General features: G+C 43.0%; 1 protein-coding gene across 1 annotated transcript in view; it reads left to right on the forward strand.

The window, feature by feature from the left end:
- TEKT4 (tektin 4) overlaps positions 1 to 16,692 on the forward strand; it is a 19,058-nt gene extending 2,366 nt beyond the window's left edge. Inside the window, exons 2-6 of the mRNA XM_015826933.1 lie at positions 1,384 to 1,454; positions 8,070 to 8,213; positions 10,314 to 10,536; positions 12,299 to 12,453; positions 16,325 to 16,692. Of these exons, the coding sequence (XP_015682419.1) occupies positions 1,384 to 1,454; positions 8,070 to 8,213; positions 10,314 to 10,536; positions 12,299 to 12,453; positions 16,325 to 16,541 (810 nt within the window). The 3' untranslated portion in view covers positions 16,542 to 16,692. The remainder of the gene's footprint in view (positions 1 to 1,383; positions 1,455 to 8,069; positions 8,214 to 10,313; positions 10,537 to 12,298; positions 12,454 to 16,324) is intronic.
- The last annotated feature ends 8,064 nt before the right edge of the window (positions 16,693 to 24,756 follow it).

The following is a 24,756-nucleotide window of genomic DNA, read 5'->3' on the forward strand; positions in this document are numbered from 1 at the left end:
TCTCTCTCTCTCTCTCTCTCTCTCTCTCTCTCTCTCTCTCTCTATCTATCTATCTATCTATCTATCTATTTATCTATTTATCTATCTACCTACCTACCTACCTATCTAGTATGCCTCCCATCTGGCCTATCATTTTATTTGCAATGCTTTGATTGCACTGTCATGACTGCCATGTTGATTTTTTTGACCATGTCTTGTGGAGGCTCCTGGTTAGGTGGCTGAAGGACTTGGTGCGAGCTGTGGATTGACAGCTGCCTGCTTGGCCCTTGTCCATCATGGGAGAGCTCTCCCTCCTTGCTTGCTCCTGCACAGATCAGCCGACTGTGCAACAGATGCAGCTTCCCTTCCCATCTCCCACCCCACCCCATCCCTTTCTCACAGAGGGGGCATCACTGGAATGTGAGAATACAAGTGGGGATCCCGTTTTACCCTCTTTTGGGGATTTGGGGAGGCATCTCTTCGGTTCTTTGTTCCTCTTCTTGTTCTCCAAGATGGGAAAAAATAAATACCCTTTTTTTAGCATTGTCTTTTTAAAGGGATGCTGAGTATGTTTTAAGTCTCTACAAAAGATAACCCTCCCATTTCAACTGGAGCTTTCCCAACCCCCAAATGAGGAAGAAGTCCATAAATATCAGACCCACCCCCCTCATTTGGAGTGGGGAGGAGGCTCGGGGGTCTTTAAGGCCAGAAATACAGAGAGAGGAGACAATTGTGCCTTGCAAGTTGATCAGCCTCCCTTAGCCAAATGTTGGGTCTGTTTCCCTTCCAAAGGTTCATTATCCATCTTGGGAGTTCTCCTGCTCCATCCTGCCCCCGCCCCAGTTTAAGACCCCGTATTCTAAGCCCCCTCTCCCCCCATCAAGACCCCAAACCTGCTCTGTTTCTAAAATGCAAACCAGTGCTTGTAGTGAACCCAGATCCTTTAGTTGCAGAACATTTCTATGATTCCCAGGGAGGCTGCAGAACGGAAACCGAGTCAAGGCCTTATTCCAGATGGGAAGTGGTTATTTTCAAAAGGAAAGCAGTTCACGGAGGGGGGCACCCAGTGTGACAGGAAGATTCAGCTCCTGTAAAAAGCTCTAATCGGGGAACAGAATATCCTTGATCCTAACCTGCACCAGTCAGGAGATTTTGCTGTTAGATCCTGACTGCCAGTAGGCTTGCAAACATGAGGGCTAGGAACCTGCCTATGAACTTTTTTAAAAATGGACCTTTTTAAACAAAAATGCTCTGCCTAGTGATGTATTTTGCTTCTGCTTTGAAACCCACAACAGGCAGACAGCTCTGAACAAATGGAAAGTGGGCCCATCATTTTAAAGGCTGCCCTTCCTTACCTTTACGTGCACAGTTCCTGATACTAATGTTTTTACCACTTTCATTTAGGAGACGGAGCTCATCCGAAATATCCAAGAGCTCCTGAAAAGGACAGTGAAGCAAGCTGTTAATCAGATGCAGTAAGGCCTCTTTTCAGTACCTGGGGATGACCAGCTTCTAAGTTTTGGTGGGGTGCCACATGCCCTAAACCAGGGGTAGGCAACCTTGGCTCTTTTATGACTCGTGGACTTCAACTCCCAGAATTCCTGAGCCAGCCATCCTGAGGGGAAAGAAAGAGGTTTCCAAGCTGAGCCGTGCTGGCTCAGGAATTCTGGGAGTTGAAGCCCACGAGTCATAAAAGAGCCAAGGTTGCCTACCCCTGCCCTAAATTGACCTGAGGGTCCTCTTTCTCAAATGAAGTCCAGAGATGCAACTCACCTTCTGCATCTTTGCCTCCCTGGTTCCCAACCTCTTTGTACAACTTCGCTCAACTAAACAAGGCTGTGTCTGATTTTGTTTGGATGAACTTCTGGTCCTGCCACCCTTTGCCAAGCTCTTGTTTTGATTGAAAATACAGGTAATCTCAATTTACATTCATAATCGGGATTGGAACTTGCATTGCTGAGGGAGGCGGTCATTCCTTTTACAATTTTGCATTTTCACATTTTCATTTTTTGCAGCAGTCTTTAAGTAAACTACCACAGTCGTTAAGTAATGCCACGGTCACGCCGTTGTTAAGCGAATCCTGCACCCCTCATTGAGTTTGCTTGTTGGATACCAGTTGAGAAGGTCACAAATGGTGATGATATGATTCTGGGATTCTGAAACCTTTGTATATAAATGCCAGTTGCCAAGAGCCCAAATTTTGATTATGTAACCATGGGTATAGGGCGACAATTTTAGCAATAGCAATAGCACCTAGACTTATATACTGCTTCACAGTGCTTTACAGCCCTCTCTAAGCAGCTTATAGGGTCAGCATATTGCCCCCAACAATCTGGGTCCTCCTTTTACTAGCCTTGGAAGGATGGAAGGCTGAGTCAACCTTGAGCCCATCAGGATCAAACTACTGGCAGTTGGTAGAATTAGCCTGCAATACTGCATTCTGACCACTGCGCCACTATGGTAATAGAACAGAATAGCAATAGCAATAGCAATCAGAAATATACGGCTTCATAGTGTTTTATAGCTCTCTTTGAGCAGTTTACAGATTCAGCCTATCACCCCCAACAATCTACATACATAAGTGGCACAGTTGATAGAATGCAGTATGGCAAACTAACTCTGCCAACTGCCAGCAGTTTGATCCTAACCGACTCAGGGTTGACTCAGCCTTCCATCTGTCTGAGATTGGTAAAATGAGGACCCCAGATTGTTGGGGGTGATAGGCTGAATCTGTAAACTGCTCAAAGAGAGCTATAAAACACTATGAAGCCGTATATTTCTGATTGCTATTGCTATTGCTATTCTGTTCTATTACCATAGTGGCGCAGTGGTCAGAATGCAGTATTGCAGGCTAATTCTACCAACTGCCAGTAGTTTGATCCTTTTTTTCAGTATTGTCATAACCTCAGATGATTGTTAAATGAATGATCATAAATCCTGTTTAGGATCCATACTTTAGATTGTCATGGTTGCTATTGTAATGCCAGTGTCAAAATGAAACAAACTGGCTGGCATAGGCTGCAAAATCCTTGGCTTAGTTCACTCACCGCACTAAGTTGTCCCACAGTTTGACAGTTTAAACAAGCCAGACTCACTTTACAGCCTATTACTAACTTATCAAATGCAGTGACTCACTTAACGGTGGCAAGAAAAGTCGTAAAATGGGGCAAAACTCACTCAACAAGTGCCTCACTTAAGAACAGAAATTTTGGACTCAGCTGTGTTCGTAAATCTAGGACAGTGGTGGCGAACCTATGGCACGGGTGCCAGAGGCGGCACTCAGAGCCCTCTCTGTGGGCACGCGCGCCGTCACCCCAGTCCTAGGCCTCCGCTGCCGTGTGCAAAAAAAAAAAGGTTCAATCAATCAGTCAATTTGAACTTCTCCCAGGAAAAAAAAAGATCTTGCCAAGTTGGAATTGATCGATTGAACTTTTTAGTCCCACCCAGTCTGCCATTACCACCGCAGCCACGCCCAGCCAATGGGCCACACCCACTCAATGGGCCACACCCAGCCAATGGGCCACACCCACCCGGCACTCGACGATGCATAAGTGGGTTTTGGGTTGCAGTTGGGGCACTTGGTCTCTAAAAGGTTCGCCATCACTGATCTAGGACGACCTGTAAGGCATTAAAAAAATATAAAGAAGAACACCAGACGTTATCTCATTTACTACCTCCAAAAAAGCCAACTTAGAAATACTAACAGTAGCAATAGGATAGCATGTTTGTGGGGGGGGGGGAGAAAGAAATCTCTTTTGCCAGGAAGAAAACTGAGGGTTGAGAAACAACTTACTAATTTTCGTTTTTCACTCCAGAAAAAAATAGTGATTTTTTTTTGGGTTCATTTCCTGTTCTTCCACCAGATGGCGGTATAATATAGGAAACAAGGAGACAGGCACGCATGTTGTGGAAGTTTCAGGATAAATTGGGCTGACTTTCAAAAAATTGTAGCCAGAATACAGTAAATCAGAGAGTAGAGCCTATGTGTGTTGTTGGTTTTTTTTTTTAAATGTCCCCTGTGCTTTATTTTTGTAACCAAATACAGGAAAAACAAAAAGAGTCTGTAAATCTGAATGCAGGTTAAATTATTTAGGATTATGAATCATAAAAGACAGGCAAAAGCCTTGAATTGCAAACTTATATTTTCTGCATTCCTGGATTGTGTGTTATTTTATGGATCTGTATTTTTGTAAATTACAGATTTTTAAAAAAATAATAATTGCGCAACAACCAGAATAACCGTTTTCTAAGTCCCTTACAATATTTCCTGGTCTGCGCTTGCACTGCCCGGCAGCTCTAAATTCTTTACAAAATTCATAATTGTTTAATTCTTACAGGTGATTATCATGTACTTGGAATGATTGGGGAGAGATGATCCCTCAAATTATATTGCAATTATTTTTAATTGCATTCTTGAGATGTTCTTAGTGTGATATATTACATCCCTTCAAGCTTTCTTATTTTTCAGTTTAAATTGCCACCAGGTGACACGTAGAACAAGAAGTATTTCATCGTGTCCCTGTTTGAAAACTGGTGGTGCTCTGGAAATACAAAATAGGTTTTAAAAAAAACACCATGGAAAGCTATTCTGAAATTAATAGAAAGTCAGGTTTACGAATGTTTTCAGTTTTCAAATGTGTCCTATGAAAGCAAAACTAATTTCCAGAAATCCTATCATTATTTATTAGTATTTTAACATTTTTATTTGGGATCTGCTTCTATGCAAGTGCAGTACTATACAAGATGTCCATTTTTCCAGAGAACAGTCCTGTGAGGTAGGCTGAGCAGAGAGAGAGATTGATGGATCAGGAATCCCTGGAGTTACTTCCTTGGCTATATAAGGGTCACCCTAATCCTAATGAAAAGGATTAAAATACGTGACTTATTTTACAACTGCAATCTAGATACAAGAAAGATGTGGACGAGTATGGAATTGACACGGAACCAAAACAATTAGACAAACTATTGATAGGCCTCGAAGGAAAATTAATATCCAAAATATAGAATTATTTATTAGAATTTGATAGAGTAGAGGAGATGGTGAAAGAACCGATGATTGCATGGGCAAAAAACATAGGGCACAATATAGAATTAGAAGGTTGGGAAAGAACTTGGAACAAAAATTACACCATAACAAAATCCGCTGCATATCAGGAAAATCAGTATAAAATGCTATACCGCTGGCACTTAGCCCCAGCAAGCTCGGCGAAAATGTCCCCGAATCAAAGCCCAAAATGTTGGAAATGTAACCATCGTCAAGGTACCTTCTTTCACGCTTGGTGGTCGTGTCCCAAAGTGAAAAAATATTGGACTAAGATACAAGGGTGGCTACAGGAGCTAACAAAATGCCAAACAGAACTAAACCCGGAAAACTTTTCTCCTGGGAATACTTAAACAGAAATTTGACAGGAAAATGAGATATTTGATTCTACACATATTAACTGCGGCAAGAATTGCGTTCACGCAATACTGGAAGGAACGCAATATACCACCAGAGGGATTGATCATTCAGAAGATATATGAATGTGCCAAAATGGATAAACTCACTTTAGAACTAAAAGAAAAAGACAATTTGGAATTTTACGCGGTTTGGGGAAAATGGTATACATGGATAGATAATAGAAACAAAAATTGGAAATATACACAAGGCTATTGTGAGTTAAATATTGAACGTATGTAGTGTATATATTGTATAGAATGTTGATCTGAAGTATATAAAAATGACACAGTCATTTTGCTGAATACGTATTAGAGTTATATAAAGGAAAATGGTAATAAAAATTATTTAAAAATAAATAAATAAAATAAAATAAGTGACTTATGACCATTTTTCACACTTGCGACCGTTGCAGCATCCCTAGGGTCACATGATCAAAATTCAGACGCTTGGCAACTGACTCGTATTTAGGACGGTCGCCCTGTCCCCGGGAGGGGGGGTGGGTCACGTGATCCCTTTTTGCAACCTTCCGACAAGCAAAGCCGCAAAGGGGAATCCAGATTCACTTAACAACCATGTTACTAACTTAACAACGGCAGTGATTCGCTTAGCAACTGTGGCAAGACAGGTCGTAAAATGGGGCAAATTTCACTTAATAAACGTTTCACTTAGCAGCAAAAAAATGTGAGCTCAATTGCGGTTGTAACTTGAGGACTGCCTGTGCTGCTGTTAATATGTCCAGTAACACATTTTTCTTTTATTCTGAGTAGCAGAAAAACTTTAAGTTACAACTAACTGACTGAGTGACTGACTAAGTGACTAACTGCAGTACTACCTGTATTTAGGGGGATTAAAAATTGCCCCTGCTCTCACCTGGAGCCATCATTCCCTGGAGGCTAAAACAGTCGGATTTGTAAACTGACTTTGGCCTATGAATTCAAAACACATTGTGCAAGCAGTTGTGCTTTGCAGGGAACGTTATTTTTTATTTTATTTATCATATTTAAGAACTGCCCATCTTCCTCACAGAGGGACTCCGGGGGAAATATTATAAATAATAAAATATTAAAAAGATAAAAACAGTACAGGTAGTTCTTGACTTACAAACAGTTCATTTAGTGACCAAAGGTACAGCGGCACTGAAAAAAGTTATTTATGACCGTTTCTCACACTTACGACCCATGCAGCATCCCCGTGGTCATGTGATCAAAATTCAGATACTTGGCAACTGACTCACATTTATGACGATCGCGGTGTCCCGGGGGGAGGGGTCACGTGATCCCCTTTTGTGCCCTTCTGACAAAGTCAATGGGGAAGCCAGATTCACTTAACAACCGGGTTATTAACAACAGCAGTGATTCACTTAAGAAATGTGGCAAGAAAGGTCGTAAAATGGAACAAAATTCACTTAACAAATATCTCGCTTAGCAAAAGAAATTTTGGGCTCAATTGTGGTCGTAACTTGAGGACTACCTGTTTGTAACATTTAAAAGAGGCAAGGAATGTTAGAAATTGACTAATGGCTGGTGGGGTGCAGGAAAAGAGCCTTTTCTGCTGGGGCCCCCACCCTTCTGGAATATTCTCCCATTGGAGGTGAGATCCTCCCCCCCTCCTGGCCTTCTGGAAGAGCCCAAAAACGTGGCCCTGCTGCTTGGCCTGGGCCCCTGAGAGGGTCCCCCTACACTGGGTGGCTGACGGGGTAGGGAAGATTCTCACCCCCAGGCTGCCCGTCATCTTGGTTTTTAATTTTTAACTCTTTAGCATAAATTGTAATTGTTTTTAGCACTTTTTAACCTTTTACTATATTGTAAGTCACCCAGAGTCACTGTATCAGCAAAATGGGAGGCATAGAAATTAATTAATCAATTAAATAAATAAATAAACAAAGAGCCCTGGTGGCGCAGTGGCAAGAATGCAGCACTGCAGGCTAACTCACTGCCCACTGCCAGCAGTTCGATCCTGACCGGCTCAAGGTGGACTCAGCCTTCCGTCCTTCCGAGGTCAGTAAAAGGAGGACCCAGATTGTTGGGGGTGCAATAGGCTGACTGTAAACCGCTTAGCGAGGGCTGTAAAGCACTGTGAAGTGGTATATAAGTCTAAGTGTCAAGTGTCTGAGTAACGAAACACTTAAAAGGACTTTCAGGCATGTTTTCTCCTAAAAGCATTTATTAAGGTTACAATACGTCAGCACAGCATGGTGGAATGCTTAGGTCTGCTTCTCTTCCGTTATGTATAACATTCCAAACATTTTCCACTCCCTTATTGAAGGGTCATGGTTCACATCTTCCAAGATGTGATTTACTTCGGGTTTCTTTCTCCCGGGCTATCCTTATGCTCCTCCCTCTTTCCCAGTTGCTGGTTTAACTATATAAATACCAGACAGTTCTGCACATTGTCAAAGCAAGAATATGCAGTATTTGCAGCGTTGACACTAAGTGCTATTGCTACTGCTAAACAAACAAACCAACAAATGGTGTGTGTGGGGGGGCCTTTCAGGGCACCAACTAGCCCATGGCTACGTGTTCCTCTGCCCGGCCCAAGTACAGCTAGGGAGGCATGTTTTTACACCTTTGTGGAAGGCCAGCAGGGTGGGGGCCCACCTCACTTTCAACCAGGACTGGGCACTAAACTTTGCGTTCCCTCCCCCCTGCAGGTTAAATCGGGACCACAAGCAGGTCTGCGAGATGGATTGGTCTGACAAGGTCGAAACCTACAACATTGATGAGAAATGCGGGCGGTACAGCAACCAGAGCACCAACATTCAGTTCCATCCCAGCTCCTCCAAGTTTGAGGACAGGTAAGACCAGGTCCTTGTTGGGGATAAACCAGGGTCCCCAAGGAAGCATTGTTGGGGCAAAATTCTCTAGTCTAATTGATGCAGTGCAAAACTGCATTGGCCTTTTTTTTGGCAACTGCAGCACACTGCTGGCTCACCCTGAATCTCTTTGGTCTACCACAGGGGTAGGCAACCTTGGCTCTTTTATGACTCGTGGACTTCAACTCCCAGAATTCCTGAGCCAGCCATGCTGGCTCAGGAATTCTGGGAGTTGAAGTCCACGAGTCATAAAAGAGCCAAGGTTGCCTACCCCTGGTCTACCAAGACCCCCAGATCTTTCTCACCATGTACCAATTTTTAATCTTAGCCCCTTCTACGAAGCATAGGACATACATTTTTATGTGAAGTAAGATTTGATAGATTTGTTCTTTCTGCCACCAAGACCCGACATTTTCTCTGTTTGCTAACTGAAGAAAGAACAACAACACAGAAGCCCAGAATTCTTATTTTTCTTCATACTGATGATGCTGCAATTTCAAAACTTCCTTCTGCCTCTTTTCCAGCTCCAAATTGTTACTGTACTGGTCCTCTTCTTACTCTTACTCTTTGTGTCGATATTTTGCCTTTTCCCCAAGGTGCTTTTCGCTTGACTGTTGTGATTGTGTTTGATTAGTGCCTGGACTCCTTTGCCTATCTGTATTTTTGCACATTGCCCTGGTATCTGTCACCTTTGGTGGTGGTTTAATGTACCAGCAGGTAGCACCAAGCCAGCCTCATGTGATTCAGAAACTAAGCCAGATTAGACATGGCTAGTTCTGAGGTAAGAGTTCACCAAGACATTTCAGAGGGATAGAATCAAGATCACGTGAAGTGTTAATACCACTTTACAAGGCCTTGCTAAGGCCACACTTGGAATACTGAATCCAGTTTTGGTCACCACGATGTAAAAAAGATGTTGAGACTCTAGAAAGAGTACAGAGAAGAGCAACAAAGATGATCAGGGGACTGGAGGCTAAAGCATATAAGGAAAGGCTGCTGGAATTGGGGATGTCTGGTTTAACGAAGAGAAGGACGAGGGGGGACATGATAGCAGTGTTCCAATATCTCAGGGGCTGCCCCAAAGAAGAGGGAGTCAAGCTATTTTCCAAAGCACCTGAAGGCAGGACAAGAAGCAATGGGTGGAACCTCATCAAGGAGAGAAGCAACCTAGAACTAAGGAGAAACTTCCTGACAGTTAGAACAATTAACCAGTGGAACAACCTGCCTCCAGAAGCGGTGAATGCTCCAACACTGGAAGTTTTTAAGAAGAGATTGGACAACCATTTGTCTGAAATGGTATAGGATTTCTTGCCTGAGCAGGGGGTTGGACTAGATGGCCTCCATGGTCCTTCCAACTTTACTATTATTATTATTATAGGTCAGAGTGGGAAATAATAATTTAAAAAAGAGAAGGAGGCTGCACTGGTATGGTCACTTCCATTGGCCCTGTTGCTAAGAAAACTAAGATTTGAACTCAACCCAAGAAAGGGAATGGTGCTCTTTATCACCTTGAACAATATATTCTGTAAGTCCATCTTGACATTCCCATCATCACTCCGGGTAGCTTCAGACGGTACCGTGGTTCTCTCCTTCTGTTGGCATCAGGGCAATAATCCTTAATAGTATAGCTAAGAGAGAGGAGAATCCATCTATATGGTTGGAGTTGAACTGACTTGATGGCACATAATCAATTAATCAAGAGATGTGTGGTGGGGGCTGACCAGTGAGCTTCATGATGAAGTGGGTTTGACCCTGATTCTCCTGAAAGGTCCACCTTTCCATACTCTTGTCAAATATGAGTGAAGTGGAGTGGAGTGGAGTGGAGTAGAATGGAGTAGAGTAGAGTAGAGTAGAGTAGGAGTAGAGTAGAGTAGAGTAGAGTAGAGTAGCAGAGTTAGAAGGGACCTTGGAGATCTTCTAGTCCAGCCCTATACCAATCCATTCTACTGCCACCTTTCTACATTTCTTTTGAGTTGTGTTCTATAGAAATGAAGACTGTCCTGTAAATTTAGGTTACAGCATTAAAGTTCTGGCCATATGATTTATGTCCCCCCCCTGCCCCCATCTGCCTCTTCCCTGCAGTGCTTCCACCCCAGAGACGTGGGCCAAGCACAGTCATGACAACATCTACCGGGCTGAGCGAGAAAGGTTGGCATCCGTCAACCTCCGTGCCCTGGTTGACAACATCCTCCATGACACAGCCGAGGACCTGCGCCTGCAGTTTGACGTGGTGAACCAGGCCTTTGCCAAGCGCTGTGAGGAGCTGGAGGATGCCAAGCACAAGCTGGAGCACAGCTTACGAAAAGTAGGGGCCCACCTCCTCTGCTTCTCCCCACTGACCGCAGTGTTGATGCTGGAAGTCCAGCTCTTGGGAAAACGTGGGAGCAGCTTTTAAAGAACGGGAAGGAGAGTTTGGGTGAAGCCCATAAGCATTTGGGGGGGGAGGGAAAGGAGTGGGAAAATTGCAGACATGTATCATGTGCTTTGAGAAGTAGTCATGGAGGATCAAACCAAGGAGGGGGGTCTTGTTGACCTTGATCCTCCTTTGTACAACAAATTCAGTTGACCTTCAGCTGCGGGCTTTAGAAGGAGGCTGCTTTCAGACAGGGAAGCCATTTTGCCTCTGTGAAACCTTTAGCTAGAGCAGGGGTAGGCAACCTTGGCTCTTTTATGACTCATGGACTTCAACTCCCAGAATTCCTGAGCCAGCATAGCCAGCATAGCTGGCTCAGGAATTCTGGGAGTTGAAGTCCATGAGTCATAAAAGAGCCAAGGTTGCCTACCCCTGAGCTAGAGAGATGCCAGAAGTTTGTCTTTCTAGAAGCTCAGTCAGTGTAAGAAGCTTTTTCAAATGACTTTGACACTTTATAGATGAGCTGTGAATTTCAGCCTGTTTATGAGAATGTAATGAAATTCACCAGTATCTTCATAAATCAAGAAAAAGTTGTTTTCATCTTGAACATAGAAAAAAAAGTGTTCAGCCAGTGAAATGAAGTCTTTTGAATTCTCTTCATAAAAGTCCAATTTTTAATCTCTGTGTATGCCACCAGTTTTTTTGATACTAAACTGTAGAGTAAAGTAGAGTAGAATAGAGGAATGAAGAAGAGAGAATAGAGGAATAAAGAAGAAAGAATAGAATATTACATAAGAGGTCCCCAACCCCTGTCCATGGACCTGCACTGGGCGGCGGCATGCCAGAAACCGGTCCATGCAAACAAGCAAAGCCCCATCCGTGGGATGCAGGCAGCCTTCATCTTTGAGGACAGCTGATACACGGTTATTGTAAAATATCCTTTTAAAACAGAGATCATCCCTCACTACATTTTGAGACTGCCAACTTTGTAAAATTTATATAGAACATAGAATAAATGAGTTGGAAGGGACCTTGGAGGTCTTCTAGTCCAACCCCCTGCTTGAGCAGGAGACTCTGGCACCAGAAGGATCTTGCTTTTAGTGGTGGCATTAATGCAATTTTGGGTATAATACTTCAGAGGAGTTACAGTAAAAGTGTCCAGAGCTGTTTGGCTTACTGTTAAGAGCAAATTCAAACTTCTGCTATTAGCTTAAAAAAATACATATTTGTTATTATGACATCACATATAAATTTAATAAATAAATAAATAAATAAAGTAAATAAATCACGTTGTTTTCCCAAAAGTGCTTTTTTCAAGAGGCAACTGGACTTTCTTGTTTTTCTTTGAAGGTGTTTCGCTTCTCATCCAAGAAGCTTCCTCAGTTCTGAGAATGATCAGGAGCGAAACGTCTCCTTGGGTGAGAAGAGAAATTTCTTCATGGAAAACCAAAGTTGTTTTGCATGGTCTAGAATTCTTCTCATCTGATGCAGAACTTAGCCTGCATCAACAGAGGCCTTTTGCTACATCAGATGCCTGCTAGAGTTTTCTCTGAAACATCTAGGATATCTTCTTGGGAAGAGTTGATTCTCAGCCTCCATATACCTTGATTCAATTCTTTGCAAATTGCTGCCAGTCCATGCACCATTGGTGGTCAGTTACTGATTATTTATTTATTTTTAAAAAACTGCTATCTTTAATATCCTCTTTGAACAGACCCTCCAGGAGATTGGGCACCAGGAGCATAACATTCAGGCGCTGAAGCAAGCTATTAAGGACAAAGAAACACCCCTCAAAGTAGCCCAGACTAGGCTTTATGATCGCTCCTTTAGGCCCAACGTGGATCTGTGCAGAGATGCTGCCCAGTTCAGGTAAGTCATTGGGCACTAGATTAATTTAATTGATGATAATGATGATTAACAGAATAACAGAGTTGAAAGAGACCTTGGAGATCTTCTAGTCCAACCCCCTACTATTTCAGATAAATAATTGTCCAGTCTCTTCTTGAAAGCCTCCAGTGTTGGAACATTTAGGCAAGAAACATTTAGGCAAGAAAAACCAAATGTACGGGTATAGTATAGGGGGTACCTTGCTCAATAGTAGTAACTGTGAGAGGGACCTTGGAGTCCTAGTGGACAATCACTTAAATATGAGCCAGCCGTGTGCTGCAGCTGCCAAAAAAGCCAACACAGTCCTTAGGCTGCATTAACAGAGGGATAGAATCAAGATCACGTGAAGTATTAATACCACTTTACAATGCCTTGGTAAGGCCACACTTGGAATACTGCATCCAGTTTTGGTCACCACAATGTAAAAAAGATGTTGAGACTCTAGAAAGAGTACAGAGAAGAGCAACAAAGATGATTAGGGGACTGGAGGCTAAAGCATATAAGGAATGGCTGCTGGAATTGGGTATGTCTAGTTTAACAAAGAGAAGGACGAGGGGGGACATGATAGCAGTGTTCCAATATCTTAGGGGCTGCCCCAAAGAAGAGGGAGTCAAGCTATTCTCCAAAGCGCCTGAAGGCAGGACAAGAAGCAACGGGTGGAAACTAACCAAAGACAGAAGCAACCTAGAACTAAGGAGAAACTTCCTGACAGTTAGAACAATTAACCAGTGGAACAACCTGCCTCCAGAAGCGGTGAATGCTCCAACATTGGAAGTTTTTAAGAAGACACTGGACAACCATTTGTCTGAAATGGTATAGGGTTTCCTGCCTCAGCAGGATGTTGGACTAGATGACCTCCGAGGTCCCTTCCAACTTTATCATTATTATTATTATTATTACAGCTTCTGGAGGCAAAGCTGTTCCACTGGTCGATTGTTCTCACCATTAGGAAACTTCTCCTTATTTCTAGGTTGCTTCTCTCCTTGATTCATTTTTGTTGAATGCCTTTGCAGTACATGTTTCTCCTCCACAATACCATAAAATCAAAGGACTGAAATTAATCCAAGGAGCGGACATAATCGTTCTTCCAGTCTTTTAAGATGCAAGTGGAAATTCTTTAGAGTGCCAGAATTTCTGAATCTTACCTCTTTATGTTATAAAAACAATCATTAGGTTGTGTGTTCTGGCAACTCAGGTTAATTCTCCTCTTAAATGTCTAGAGAAAGGAGTTTTTGCCAGGTGAATTGGAGACATTTGACATTTCACTCATCAAATATTGCTGGTTTCCTCAATTGCCCCCTAATAGTTTGTGCCATTCTGTCCATTCAAATAATTCTCTTGTGGTTTTATATGAGTGTGTGAGTGAGGAGCCGGACTTCCTGATTTAAAAACAATAAATAATTTGGAGTCTTCAAATACCGGTGGGAGGGCGGGATGATGTCATTGATTCTGTGATAGCAGAGATTTAAACAGAGGGAGGATTTGGCCCTTTTAGGTAGCCTTGGGGAACATTAAAGAATGAAATAATTTAACATCTTGGATCTGTAATAGATGAATGCCTCCAAACACTCTAAGTCTTGAGTGTCCATGGAGATTCTCAATCATCCAGGTCATGGTTGCTCCAAACGTGCTTTTTCAAAAGGCAACTGGACTTTGTTTTTCCTTGAAGATGTTTCACTTCTCATCCAAGAAGCTTCCTCAGTTCTGAGAATGATCAGAAGCAAAATGTCTTCAATGATCAGAAGCAAAATGTCTCCTTCAGAACCTCCTTCTGCCTCTTTTCCAGCTCCAAATTGTTACTGTACTGGTCCTCTTCTTACTCTTACTCTTTGTGTCGATATTTTGCCTTTTCCCCAAGGTGCTTTTCGCTTGACTGTTGTGATTGTGCTTGATTAGTGCCTGGACTCCTTTGCCTATCTGTATTTTTGCACATTGCCCTGGTATCTGTCACCTTTGGTGGTGGTTTAATGTACCAGCTGGTAGCACCAAGCCAGTCTCATGTGATTCAGAAACTAAGCCAGATTAGACATGGCTAGTTCTGAGGTAAGAGTTCACCAAGACATTTCAGAGGGATAGAATCAAGATCACGTGAAGTGTTAATACCACTTTACAATGCCTTGGTAAGGCCACACTTGGAATACTGCATCCAGTTTTGGTCACCACGATGTAAAAAAGATGTTGAGACTCTAGAAAGAGTACAGAGAAGAACAACAAAGATGATTAGGGGACTGGAGGCTAAAACGGTTGCTGGAATTGGATATGTCTAGTTTAACGAAGAGAAGGATGAGGGGGGGCATGATAGCAGTGTTCCAGTATCTCAGGGGCTGCCACAAAGAAGAGGGAGTCAAGCTATTCTCCAAAGCGTCTGAAGGCAGGACAAGAAGCAACGGATGGAAACTAATCAAGGAGAGAAGCAACCTAGAACTAAGGAGAAACTTCCTGATAGTGAGAACAATTAACAAGTGGAACAACCTGCCTCCAGAAGTGGTGAATGCTCCAACACTGGAAGTTTTTAAGAAGAGATTGGACAACCATTTGTCTGAAATGTTATAGGGTTTCCTGCCTGAGCAGGGGGTTGGACTAGAAGACCTCCAAGGTCCCTTCCAACTATTCTATTCTATTCTATTCTATTCTATTCTATTCTATTCTATTCTATTCTATTCTATTCTATTCATATTGCGTATTAGATAGATAACCTTTATTGTCATTTTTTACTGTGGGCACACATTAAAAATGAAAATCGTCAAAAGTGTACTCACACATAACACACATATGGACATGCTATACGACATATGCATATACCTACACCCTTGCATATAAATACATATAAATATTAATCACTGTCCATGTTGAATACATAGTGGAAAGAGGAAGCTTGAGAGTTTACAAAGTTGATACTGTATGGAACAAAACTGTTACTGAAACACCCCAATTAAGTTTTTGAATTAGGTGCAGTTTTCTAATCTGCTTTTTCTCTGGATAAAGTCAATTGCTCTGAAAGCAGCAGGCTTACCACTCCTATAATCAGCCAGAAAAATGTCCATTTCTCTCTTTGTAAATTGAAAATGCTTTTATCCTTCTCAATTTCCCTATTACCTATTTCCTTAGCTTCTTATGACTATCACTTGTTGTTTGAAATCTTGTGATTTATGTTGAATTGCATTTATTTAGTATCCTATTATGATTTATGTTGATTGCATTTATTTAGTATCCTATGACTATCACTGTTGTGTCCTGGGCCTGTTGAGGAAACTCAGCAGGCCCAGAAAGGTTGCAAATGGTCCCGGGCATTGTAAAAGCTGCCCGGGACCAGATAGCCTTGCGCTCATGCACAAGGCGCAAAAACGCTGCGTTCCTATTGGTTAGCACTATCTGGGTTCCTCACCCTATAAAAGGCCTGCGAGCCTTTTGCTCTTTGCTTGGAGTTGGAGAAGGAGAATAAAGAGCTATTGTTTTCCACCATGCGTCTTCGTCAATTGCTTGCGAACCGAAAACTCAACAATCACTGAGTGTTGTATCTTATGATTTATGATGATTGTATTTTATGATTATGATTTATCACTGGCTGCTTGTATGTACACTGAGAGCTTCTGCACCAGAGACAAAGTCCTTGTGTGTCCAAGCACACTTGGCCAATAAAGAATTCTCTTATTCTTAATTATTGAGACCACTGTAAGACAGATCCATTTGCTAAGATGGCTTAGCTAGATCTGCATTCCTGTTTTAGATGTATTGGTGAACATTTCCTAGAAAATGTTATCTCCAGGCCAGTTTCACCCCCAGCTTCTTATTCTCTATGGGGAGATCTCAATCCACACCGCCAACATGCTCTCCTCTTTTGTCCCCCGTTCAGGCTCATCAGTGAAGTGGAAGAACTGACCGAATCCATTGAATCTCTGAAAAAGAAACTGCTGGAATCTGAGCAAAGCCTCCATAATCTGGAGGACAGCCGGATGCATCTGGAGAAGGAGATCACTGTGAAAACCAACAGCCTTTTTATCGACCGGCAGAAATGCATGGCCCACCGTACCCGATACCCAACTATCCTGAAATTGGCAGGCTATCAGTAAGACGTTGTCACTGGAAATGAAGTGAGCTACCAGTTTTGGTTTCTGAAAGTTCTACTTTCCTAAAAATGTTGTTTGTGGCTGAAGGTGCCCTCCTTTAGTCTTGTAAGCCCTTCTTAACCCTTCTGGGATAAATTAAAATATAGAATTGTTGTGGAAGATAATTGGTTGCTGCAAATTTATATTTATTTATTTAATGCAGTGTTTCTCAAGCTGGTTTCTGAGGTGTGGACTTCAATTCCCAATTTTGCAAAACTCACTTAACAAATGATGAATTGTTCTCACTGGCAAGAAATTTCTCCTTAGTTCTAGGTTGGTTTTCCCTTTGATCAGCTCCCATCCATTGTTTCTTGTCCCGCCTTCTGACACTTTGGAAAGCTTGTGTGGCCAGACTCCGAGGGAACTCCCGGGTCACGTGATCACTTTTGGCGAATTTCTGAAAAGCAAAGTCCATGGAGAAGTGTCAGAGCATGCACAGTCTTATTGCGCTGAGATAACCCAGGAGTAAACACTGTAAACAGTGGTCTATATTAAATGGTGGTTTATCTTACACTATATACAATATCATACACCAGGAACAATATACATACACGTGTTAATATACCAGGCTCAACACACAGCAGTTACAGCAGGAAACAGAAGAGACAGAACACAGCAGCAGAGCCTTCCCTTTTATACAGAGGCTCTTAAAGAGACACAGACCCTGCTGAGTCATTTCCAACATTACATCATACATTACATCAGCTGGTTAGCTTTTAAATCATTACCTTAACATTAAGCCAGGTTCACTTAACCATGGGGTGACTAACTTAACAACTGCAACAAGAAGGGTCATTAAAATGCAGCAAAACCCACTTAATAAATGTCTCGCTTAGCAACCGAAATTTTGGGCTTTGCTGTGGTTGTAAGTCGAGAACTACCTGTAGTTCAGTTTAGTTCAGGTTTGCTGATCATGTGAGGCCCGTCAGGTCTTGTGGGCAGAATAGCAGGATGGAAGTACTGCTTTAAATAAAGTCCTTTATTCTCTCCATATTAAAATTTAGGCAATTTTTGTTCGATTTAGACAGTTGAAGCGTTAGAGAAATGCAATGTCTTTGGAGGATTTCCGATTCAGCAAAGCTGGCAAAGGTAATCAAGTTTCTAATTTCAACGGTTAGACTTGTATTCATGCGAACGAAATATTGACAGGAACGTCCATCTTTTTGAAAAAATGCTACAGTCTTGCCTGAGGGTTCAATAACTATTTTATTAAAGTGGCTAAAGAATGTGGGGAAGAAATTAAACCTGAAAGTGAGCCTAATTAAGTCTTCTCTGCATTCACTTTTCTAAGTAACTTTAGGGAAATAGAACCAGCCAATTTGTTTTCAGAGCTTCCAAAGTCCTACAGCTAATTTAACACTAGGCTGCTCCTTGTTATGAATATTTAAGATTTATGCTCTTTTTGTTTCTTCAGAAACAATTTTCTACAACCATCTATCATCCTCACAGATTGTAGAAGAGGGCACGACAATAAACATGGTGTAATCAATAGTGCAAAAAAACCCACAGACAGTGGTAATGAGGACAGCAATGCAAGTACATTCGTTTTGAATTTCAGCAAAAAAAATATTGTTATCCAACTGAACTTTCTTCCAGTGGGTGTTTCTGAATTTGGGATGTTGCTTCAGAAAAGCACCCGTCCTTGACATCAAGAGTTACATCATGGAGGAGATGACTTATTCGAGGTCTCAAACCTCATACAATTATTCGTAAATGAGGTACAGTTTTCACAGCCCACCAATCAACTCTTGGAAAGCACCTTTTATTCACCTGCTGTGATTGGGCTGATTGGTGGGGAGAACTATGAATTATGATTTCTTTAAGAGCACTTGTTTAAATAAGTGTTTTTTTCAAACTCAGCAACTTGAAGATGTATGCCTATGGCAGGGGTAGGCAACCTTGACTCTTTTATGACTCGTGGACTTCAACTCCCAGAATTCCTGAGCCAGCATGGCTCAGCTTGGAAACTCTCCCTTTCTCCTCAGCATGGCTGGCTCAGGAATTCTGGGAGTTGAAGTCCACGAGTCATAAAAGAGCCAAGGTTGCCTACCCCGGGTCTAGGCCATCTAACCATTGAGATGCAGCATCGTTTATATTAAAAAAAAATCAGACATGGAACTAGTATGTGCCCTCAGCCGGTTAGTTTGATGTGGGACCCCACAGTCCCACTAAAGGGAGGATGCTATGCTCCAGAGACTGGACTGCCATCTGTCAAACATGCTGTAGGGTCTCCTGCTTGGACTAGATGACCTACAAGGTCCCTTCCAACTCTGTTATTCTGATTCTGATTTTGATTCATTTATACAGAGAATCCCGGCAGACGCCGTGTGAGGTGCGAATCCTATTCAGGATTGTCCATTGTTGATGTGGTAGTTCAAACCCTGGCACCATTTTGTGGGGTCATTTATATGTCTTCCTATGTCTGGGCATTCAGTGACCCATTTGACTTTCCATTGGGAATCAGTGTTAAAGTTGTTGGACAGATGTTGTGCAAGTGCCAGTGAGTCAGTACAACTTGAACTTGACGCAAAGAAGCCTTCATCATCCGTTGGGTTCACACAAAACACACTCAACCACTAGTTACTTTGTGCCATCACCCTTGCCCTGCTTTTCTGAAACCATCCCTTTCCCTCTTCCCCACTCAACTCAGAGTCTTACTCCCACCTCATTTATAGATAGGACATGGCAAACTGAGCTTACTCACTAGAGAACCCAAGCATATGCCTGTTCACATTGTGTAAACCTAGCCATCGTGGTTTGTTATGTAGGGTTTATAGCTTAGCATGAATGATGTCTTGTGCATTTTGTGAACATAGCCAATATCAGTGTTCCAGTATCTGAGGGGCTGCCACATAGAAAAGAGAGTCAACCTGTTTTCCAAAGCACCAGAAGGCAGGACAAGAAGCAATGGATGGATGGAAACTAATCAAGGAGAGAAGCAACCTAGAACTAAGGAGAAATTTCCTAACAGTGAGGACAATTAATTAGTGGAACAACTTGCCTCCAAAAATTGTGAATGCTCCAACACTGGAGGCTTTTAAAGAAGAGATGGACAGCCATTTGTCTGGAATGGTATAGAGCAGGGCTTTTCAACCAGTGGTACGGGTACCACTTGTGGTACATTGGCACCTGGCAGGTGGTACGCGACCATCCTAGAAAAGTGGTAGTGGGGGAGGGGAATGAGCTGAACCGTTGGCAGCACTGCACAAGGCTGAGCGAGAGATGGCTGGAGCTGCAGGGCTGTCAGGGCTCAGCGGAAGCACCAGGATCAGTGCTTCTTTGGGGCTGCCAGGGCTCAGTGGAAGCACCAGGATCAGCGCCAGTGTCCAGCTGAGCCCAGAAGAAGCACCGATCAGCTGGAATATTTCAGCATCTCCAGGGTCTTGTGATTTACATTCAGATGCTTGGCAACTGATTCATATTTATGATGGTCACAGTGTCCCAGGGTCATGTGAAGTGACCAAAACCTGCTGCAACCACCCAGCAGACGGGGGGAATAAAAACCAAACACCTACCCTCCCCACCCCCGCTGTCAATCCTCAACAGAAATGCTCACAACAATGAAAACCTCAGACAGGAGGAAGAGCGCCGCCGGCTGGGCAGGCAGGTGTCTTGCTCGGCTGTGGCTTGGGGGGCACTTTTTTCAGTGCCATTGTAACTTCGAACAGTCACTAAGCAAACTGTTGTAAGTCAATGACTACCTGTACTTCATCACTTTTTCCCTTTTGGGGGGGGGGTCATCACGTTTCTGATACCTTGCTAGGCGACTGGTGGTACTCGGATGTTGCCATATCCTAAAAGTGGTACAATGGGTGAAAAGATTGAAAAGCCCTGGTATAGAGTCTCCTACTTGTGCAGGAGGTTGGACTAGAAGACCTCCCAAGTCCCTTCCAACTCTGTTATTCTGTTATCCATTAATGGGCCCACAGACCACTTTTAGAAGGAAACTCCACATTCCTTGTTTGGGGAAAGATTAGATCAAGAATCAGAGAGGCTGCTCTTTCTCCTTTTTCGGCTAATCGACAGGAGTATCTTCTCACAGGTGCCCCAACCTTCACTCGGTTCACTTTCCAGGCTGCCAACATGCTCAGCAAAACAAAGCACAGTTGGTAAAACTATGCATAAAATATAAGCATGCCAGATGTTGAAGCAGAATTAATGAAGTGCAGCCTAAGCTGGAATGCACAATCTTTTTAATTCATTGGCTAATAAAAAAGCAAGGCACTAACCTCAGAAGACATTAAGCTTTTGCAAGGAAAACACAATTATCGCAACAATAAACCTCCAAACACCTTCCACTGTCATTTTGGGTCTGTGACCCAAGAAATTTCGACTTCTCCAGAGATCTGCAGACTGCTAACATGTGAAGTAATTTATTGTTTGCATTAGAAAAACAACGCGTTAGTCGGATGGCTTTTCTCTACCCATGTGGTTTTTTTTAAAAAAAAATATACATGCTTTTGAAATTTATATCCTTATATATTTCTGTACCCTATACCGCAAAGGCTTTCTAGACATACCACGCTTATTTATGTAGGTCATAATGTGAGCTTCACAATAACTTTGCAGCATACCAAATTTCCTTTTCACTTTTTAAAACCCGCAACTCCCCAGTGCAGCTTTTAAAACCGAAACCTCTCAGAGTTAGCTCTTCTTGAAACGTATCTCTGCTGACCTAGGTGATTATCTCAGATGACCTAAGGATGGCATTGGGGGGGGGACAATCAGCCCAGCAAGTCATGCCCATGCTCAGATTATAAGGGAAGGGTGTGCGATGGCTCAGCGGTTAAAGATGCTGAGCTTTTCAGCTGGAGAACTGACAGCCCAGGTTCGCAACCCGAGCTCTGAGCAACGGGGTGAGCTCCCGTTACTTGCTCCAGCTCCTGCCAACCTAGTCATTTGAAAGATAAATAGGTACCACTTCGGTGGGAAGTAACAGCATTCTGTGCACCTTTGGCTATAGCCATGTTGGCCACATGACCAAGGAAATTGCCTTCGGACAATGCTGGCATCCTTGGCCAAGAAACGGAGATGAGCACCATGCCCTAGAGTTGGACACGACTGGCAGAGAAACTTTACCTTTACCTTCTTCCAGGTGGACCATCTCTTGGAAAAAGAAAGCTATGACAGTAACATCATTTCTTCTTCTCCTGGCCTGCTGAGAGAGGGCTGTTCGATTTTGACATAGACGATCTCTTTGAGACCCTTCTTTCAAATCAGTGGTCTCTATCCAAACCTCCAAGTGGCCTCAACAGCTCTCTAAAAGAAGGCAAATGGCCAACAGTCTGCAAGGAGCATAAATCCTTCCCTTCCCCACCATCTAGTCAGAGCTGAAAGAAGCTTCTTGGATGAGAAGCGAAACATCTTCAAAGAAAAAGAAGAAAGTCCAGTGGCCTCCTGAGAAAAGCACCTTTGGGGCAATCAAGTTCAGCATCCATCAGAGTCTGGGTAAAAAGAGGATGATAAAACAGGCCAATGCCATTTGATTACTCAACTGTTCATGTCTCCTGCCATTTCCATGGCTTGGTGTAAGGCAGGGGTGTCAATCTCAATTTCATTGAGGGACGCATCAGTATTGCGGTTGCCCTCGGGGGGGGCGGGGGTGTGTGGCCAGGGTGGGTGCGGCCTACTGGGTGGGCGTGGATGGAGTGGGTGTGGCCTACTGGGTGGGTGTGGCCAGCTCTACACCGTTCGCGTCAAGGGTGCCTGTGGGGGCCTGGGCAGGAGTGGGACAGATCTGAGGGTCTCTGGCAGAAGGGGTGGGACCGGGGCAAGTGCCAAGGCATGGTCCACTGGAGGAGCCTCGCTGTTCCTCTCAGGCCATGCAGGGGGGGGCTTATGGAGCTAAGACTGAATGCGTTTCAGCATAGATGGCCACCACAAAATTGTACATTGGCTCCCGGACAGCCTGGGCCAGGGCCAAGGCAGCGGGGGCCGTTCCCTCACTGTTTCCAGGATGGCTTCGTGGGCCACATGAAACCACTTCGCAGGCCGCATCCGGCCCCCAGGCCTTGTGTTTGACATGTAAGGCCTTTGTCCAGCTTGGTGAAAGACTTTATCACAGGATTTCCATCCTAAGGTCTGTTTTAAAAAGGCAGAGGTTGATGGTGCTCCTGTCACCCCCAGGGATGGAATCTGGATCTCAGGGGAAATTTACAGTGCTTGACTTGGGGTGAAGCCCTTCCCAAGCAGCTGTTGTACCCCCCAAATTCAGAGCCCAGGTGCTTCCCAAGGCTGCTCCTGCTTCTCAGCAGCAGGTGATTCAGAGAGGATCAAAAACCTGCCTGGGTGCTCCTTCTGTTCTGCTAGAAGGCCTGTCCCGCCTATCAAGTTTGCTTGCTTAGAAATTATGCAGGATGATGGGTCTCCATCAGTTTGAACTCAGTGAACAGAGTGATTGGTCAGTCAGGCAAGTCAACCTCTCTATGCAGAATTTATGGGGAGGTGGAGGCTGAGTGGGAGATGGTTTCAGCTGCGTCGGTTTGAGATGCAGAGCTCCGTAAAGGTCTATCGTGTTAACAGCTCAGAAAAGGGAGATAAACAGACTGCCCAGGTCTGCATCATTTGCCATATTTTTCCTTCCGAACTCTCCACTATTTCACTCTGTAAACTCGTTAGAAGTTCTTCTGTGGGACTCTGTGAAATGCCCTCATGAGATCATTGCAGGTTCACAACAAAGAACAACCACAAAATGTCCCTAATTGCAGCATGCCAATGTCCATTTACAGGCTCCCAGCCCCATTTCATAAGATTCTTTGAAATGAAATTGATTAGATCTATCTATCTATCTATCTATCTATCTATCTATCTATCTATCTATCTATCTATCTATCTATCTATCTATCTATCTATCTATCTATCATCCATCATCTTTATTTGTCTGTCATCCATCCATCATCTCTATCTTCCATACATCCATCTATCCATCCTCTCTATTATCTATCTATCTATCTATCATCCATCCATCCTTTTGTCATATCTATCTATCTATCTATCTATCTATCTATCTATCTATCTATCTATCTATCTATCTATCTATCTATCTATCTATCTATCTATCTATCTATCTATCTATCATCCATCTATCATCCATCCATCCATCATCCATCCATCCATTTATCATCTCTATCATCCCTCCCTCCCACCCTCCCACCCTCTCTCCTTGGATTGGAAGGATGGTTTTATTTTTTTTCATCTTCACAGTTTAGTCTACAGCCTAGAATTTGGAGGTTTGCCACAACATTTCCAAATGCTAGCCACATTTGAATCTGCCATTTAAGGGTCTGTTGGACTCTACAAGGCCAATCAGAAGGTTTCACTTACGCCTAAAATGCTCCCAATATTCTAAATGGACTCAAGCTTCCCAAATATTGGAGACTCCCAGTTTAGATATCTTTCTTCATGGTTTGACAAACATGAATTGTAACTTATGATATTGCGCAACCGAGAGACGGCTGCTCTCGTTCCTTTATTTAATTGTCCAGGTTAGCAAAGCCACCACATCTTTGGTGCACTTTGACTTGAGAAGCCAATGCCAGCTTCCCTGGGTGGCTTGATCAGATGTTGCTTCCTGTGTGTCCTGCTAATGCTAACAAAATGGATTGGCTTTTATTGCGAATCTCGTTAGCTCAGTGGGGAACAGCATATGAGGGTAAAAGCTAGAGAAGTAGCTGTGAGCTGCTTTTTTTAAAAAAACCCCTATTTATTAAGGGAACCAATTATATAATTATAGATAACAGCTTTCAAAAAGTTTTAAATACAATCCAACCTTTGAGTGATTTGTACCGAAGAGCGCAGATGAGCATCAAGGCTAATCTTTTTGTTACATTTTTTTTTGCCTCCTGGTTCTCACTCTTCACTAGTGATAAAAGAACAATATGCCCTCTCCATTAGCCACAACTGCTACTAGGATAGTGGTTCTCAACCTTCTTAATGCCGCGACCCTTTAATACAGTTCCTCATGTTGTGGTGACCCCCAAACATAAAATTATTTTCGTTGCTACTTCATAACTGTAATTTTGCTACTGTTATGAATCGTAATGTAAATATCTGATATGCAGGATGTATTTTCATTGTTACGAATTGAACATAATTAAAGCATAGTGATTAATCACAAAAACAATATAGCAATGCTCGCTGGAGAAGCTTACTCTTCCTTGCTCAAAAATGTTGGGAGGGA

This window comes from Protobothrops mucrosquamatus, unplaced genomic scaffold, assembly GCF_001527695.2.
Source record: "Protobothrops mucrosquamatus isolate PMUCROS unplaced genomic scaffold, P.Mucros_1.0 scaffold3388, whole genome shotgun sequence".
Lineage (NCBI taxonomy): Eukaryota > Metazoa > Chordata > Lepidosauria > Squamata > Viperidae > Protobothrops > Protobothrops mucrosquamatus.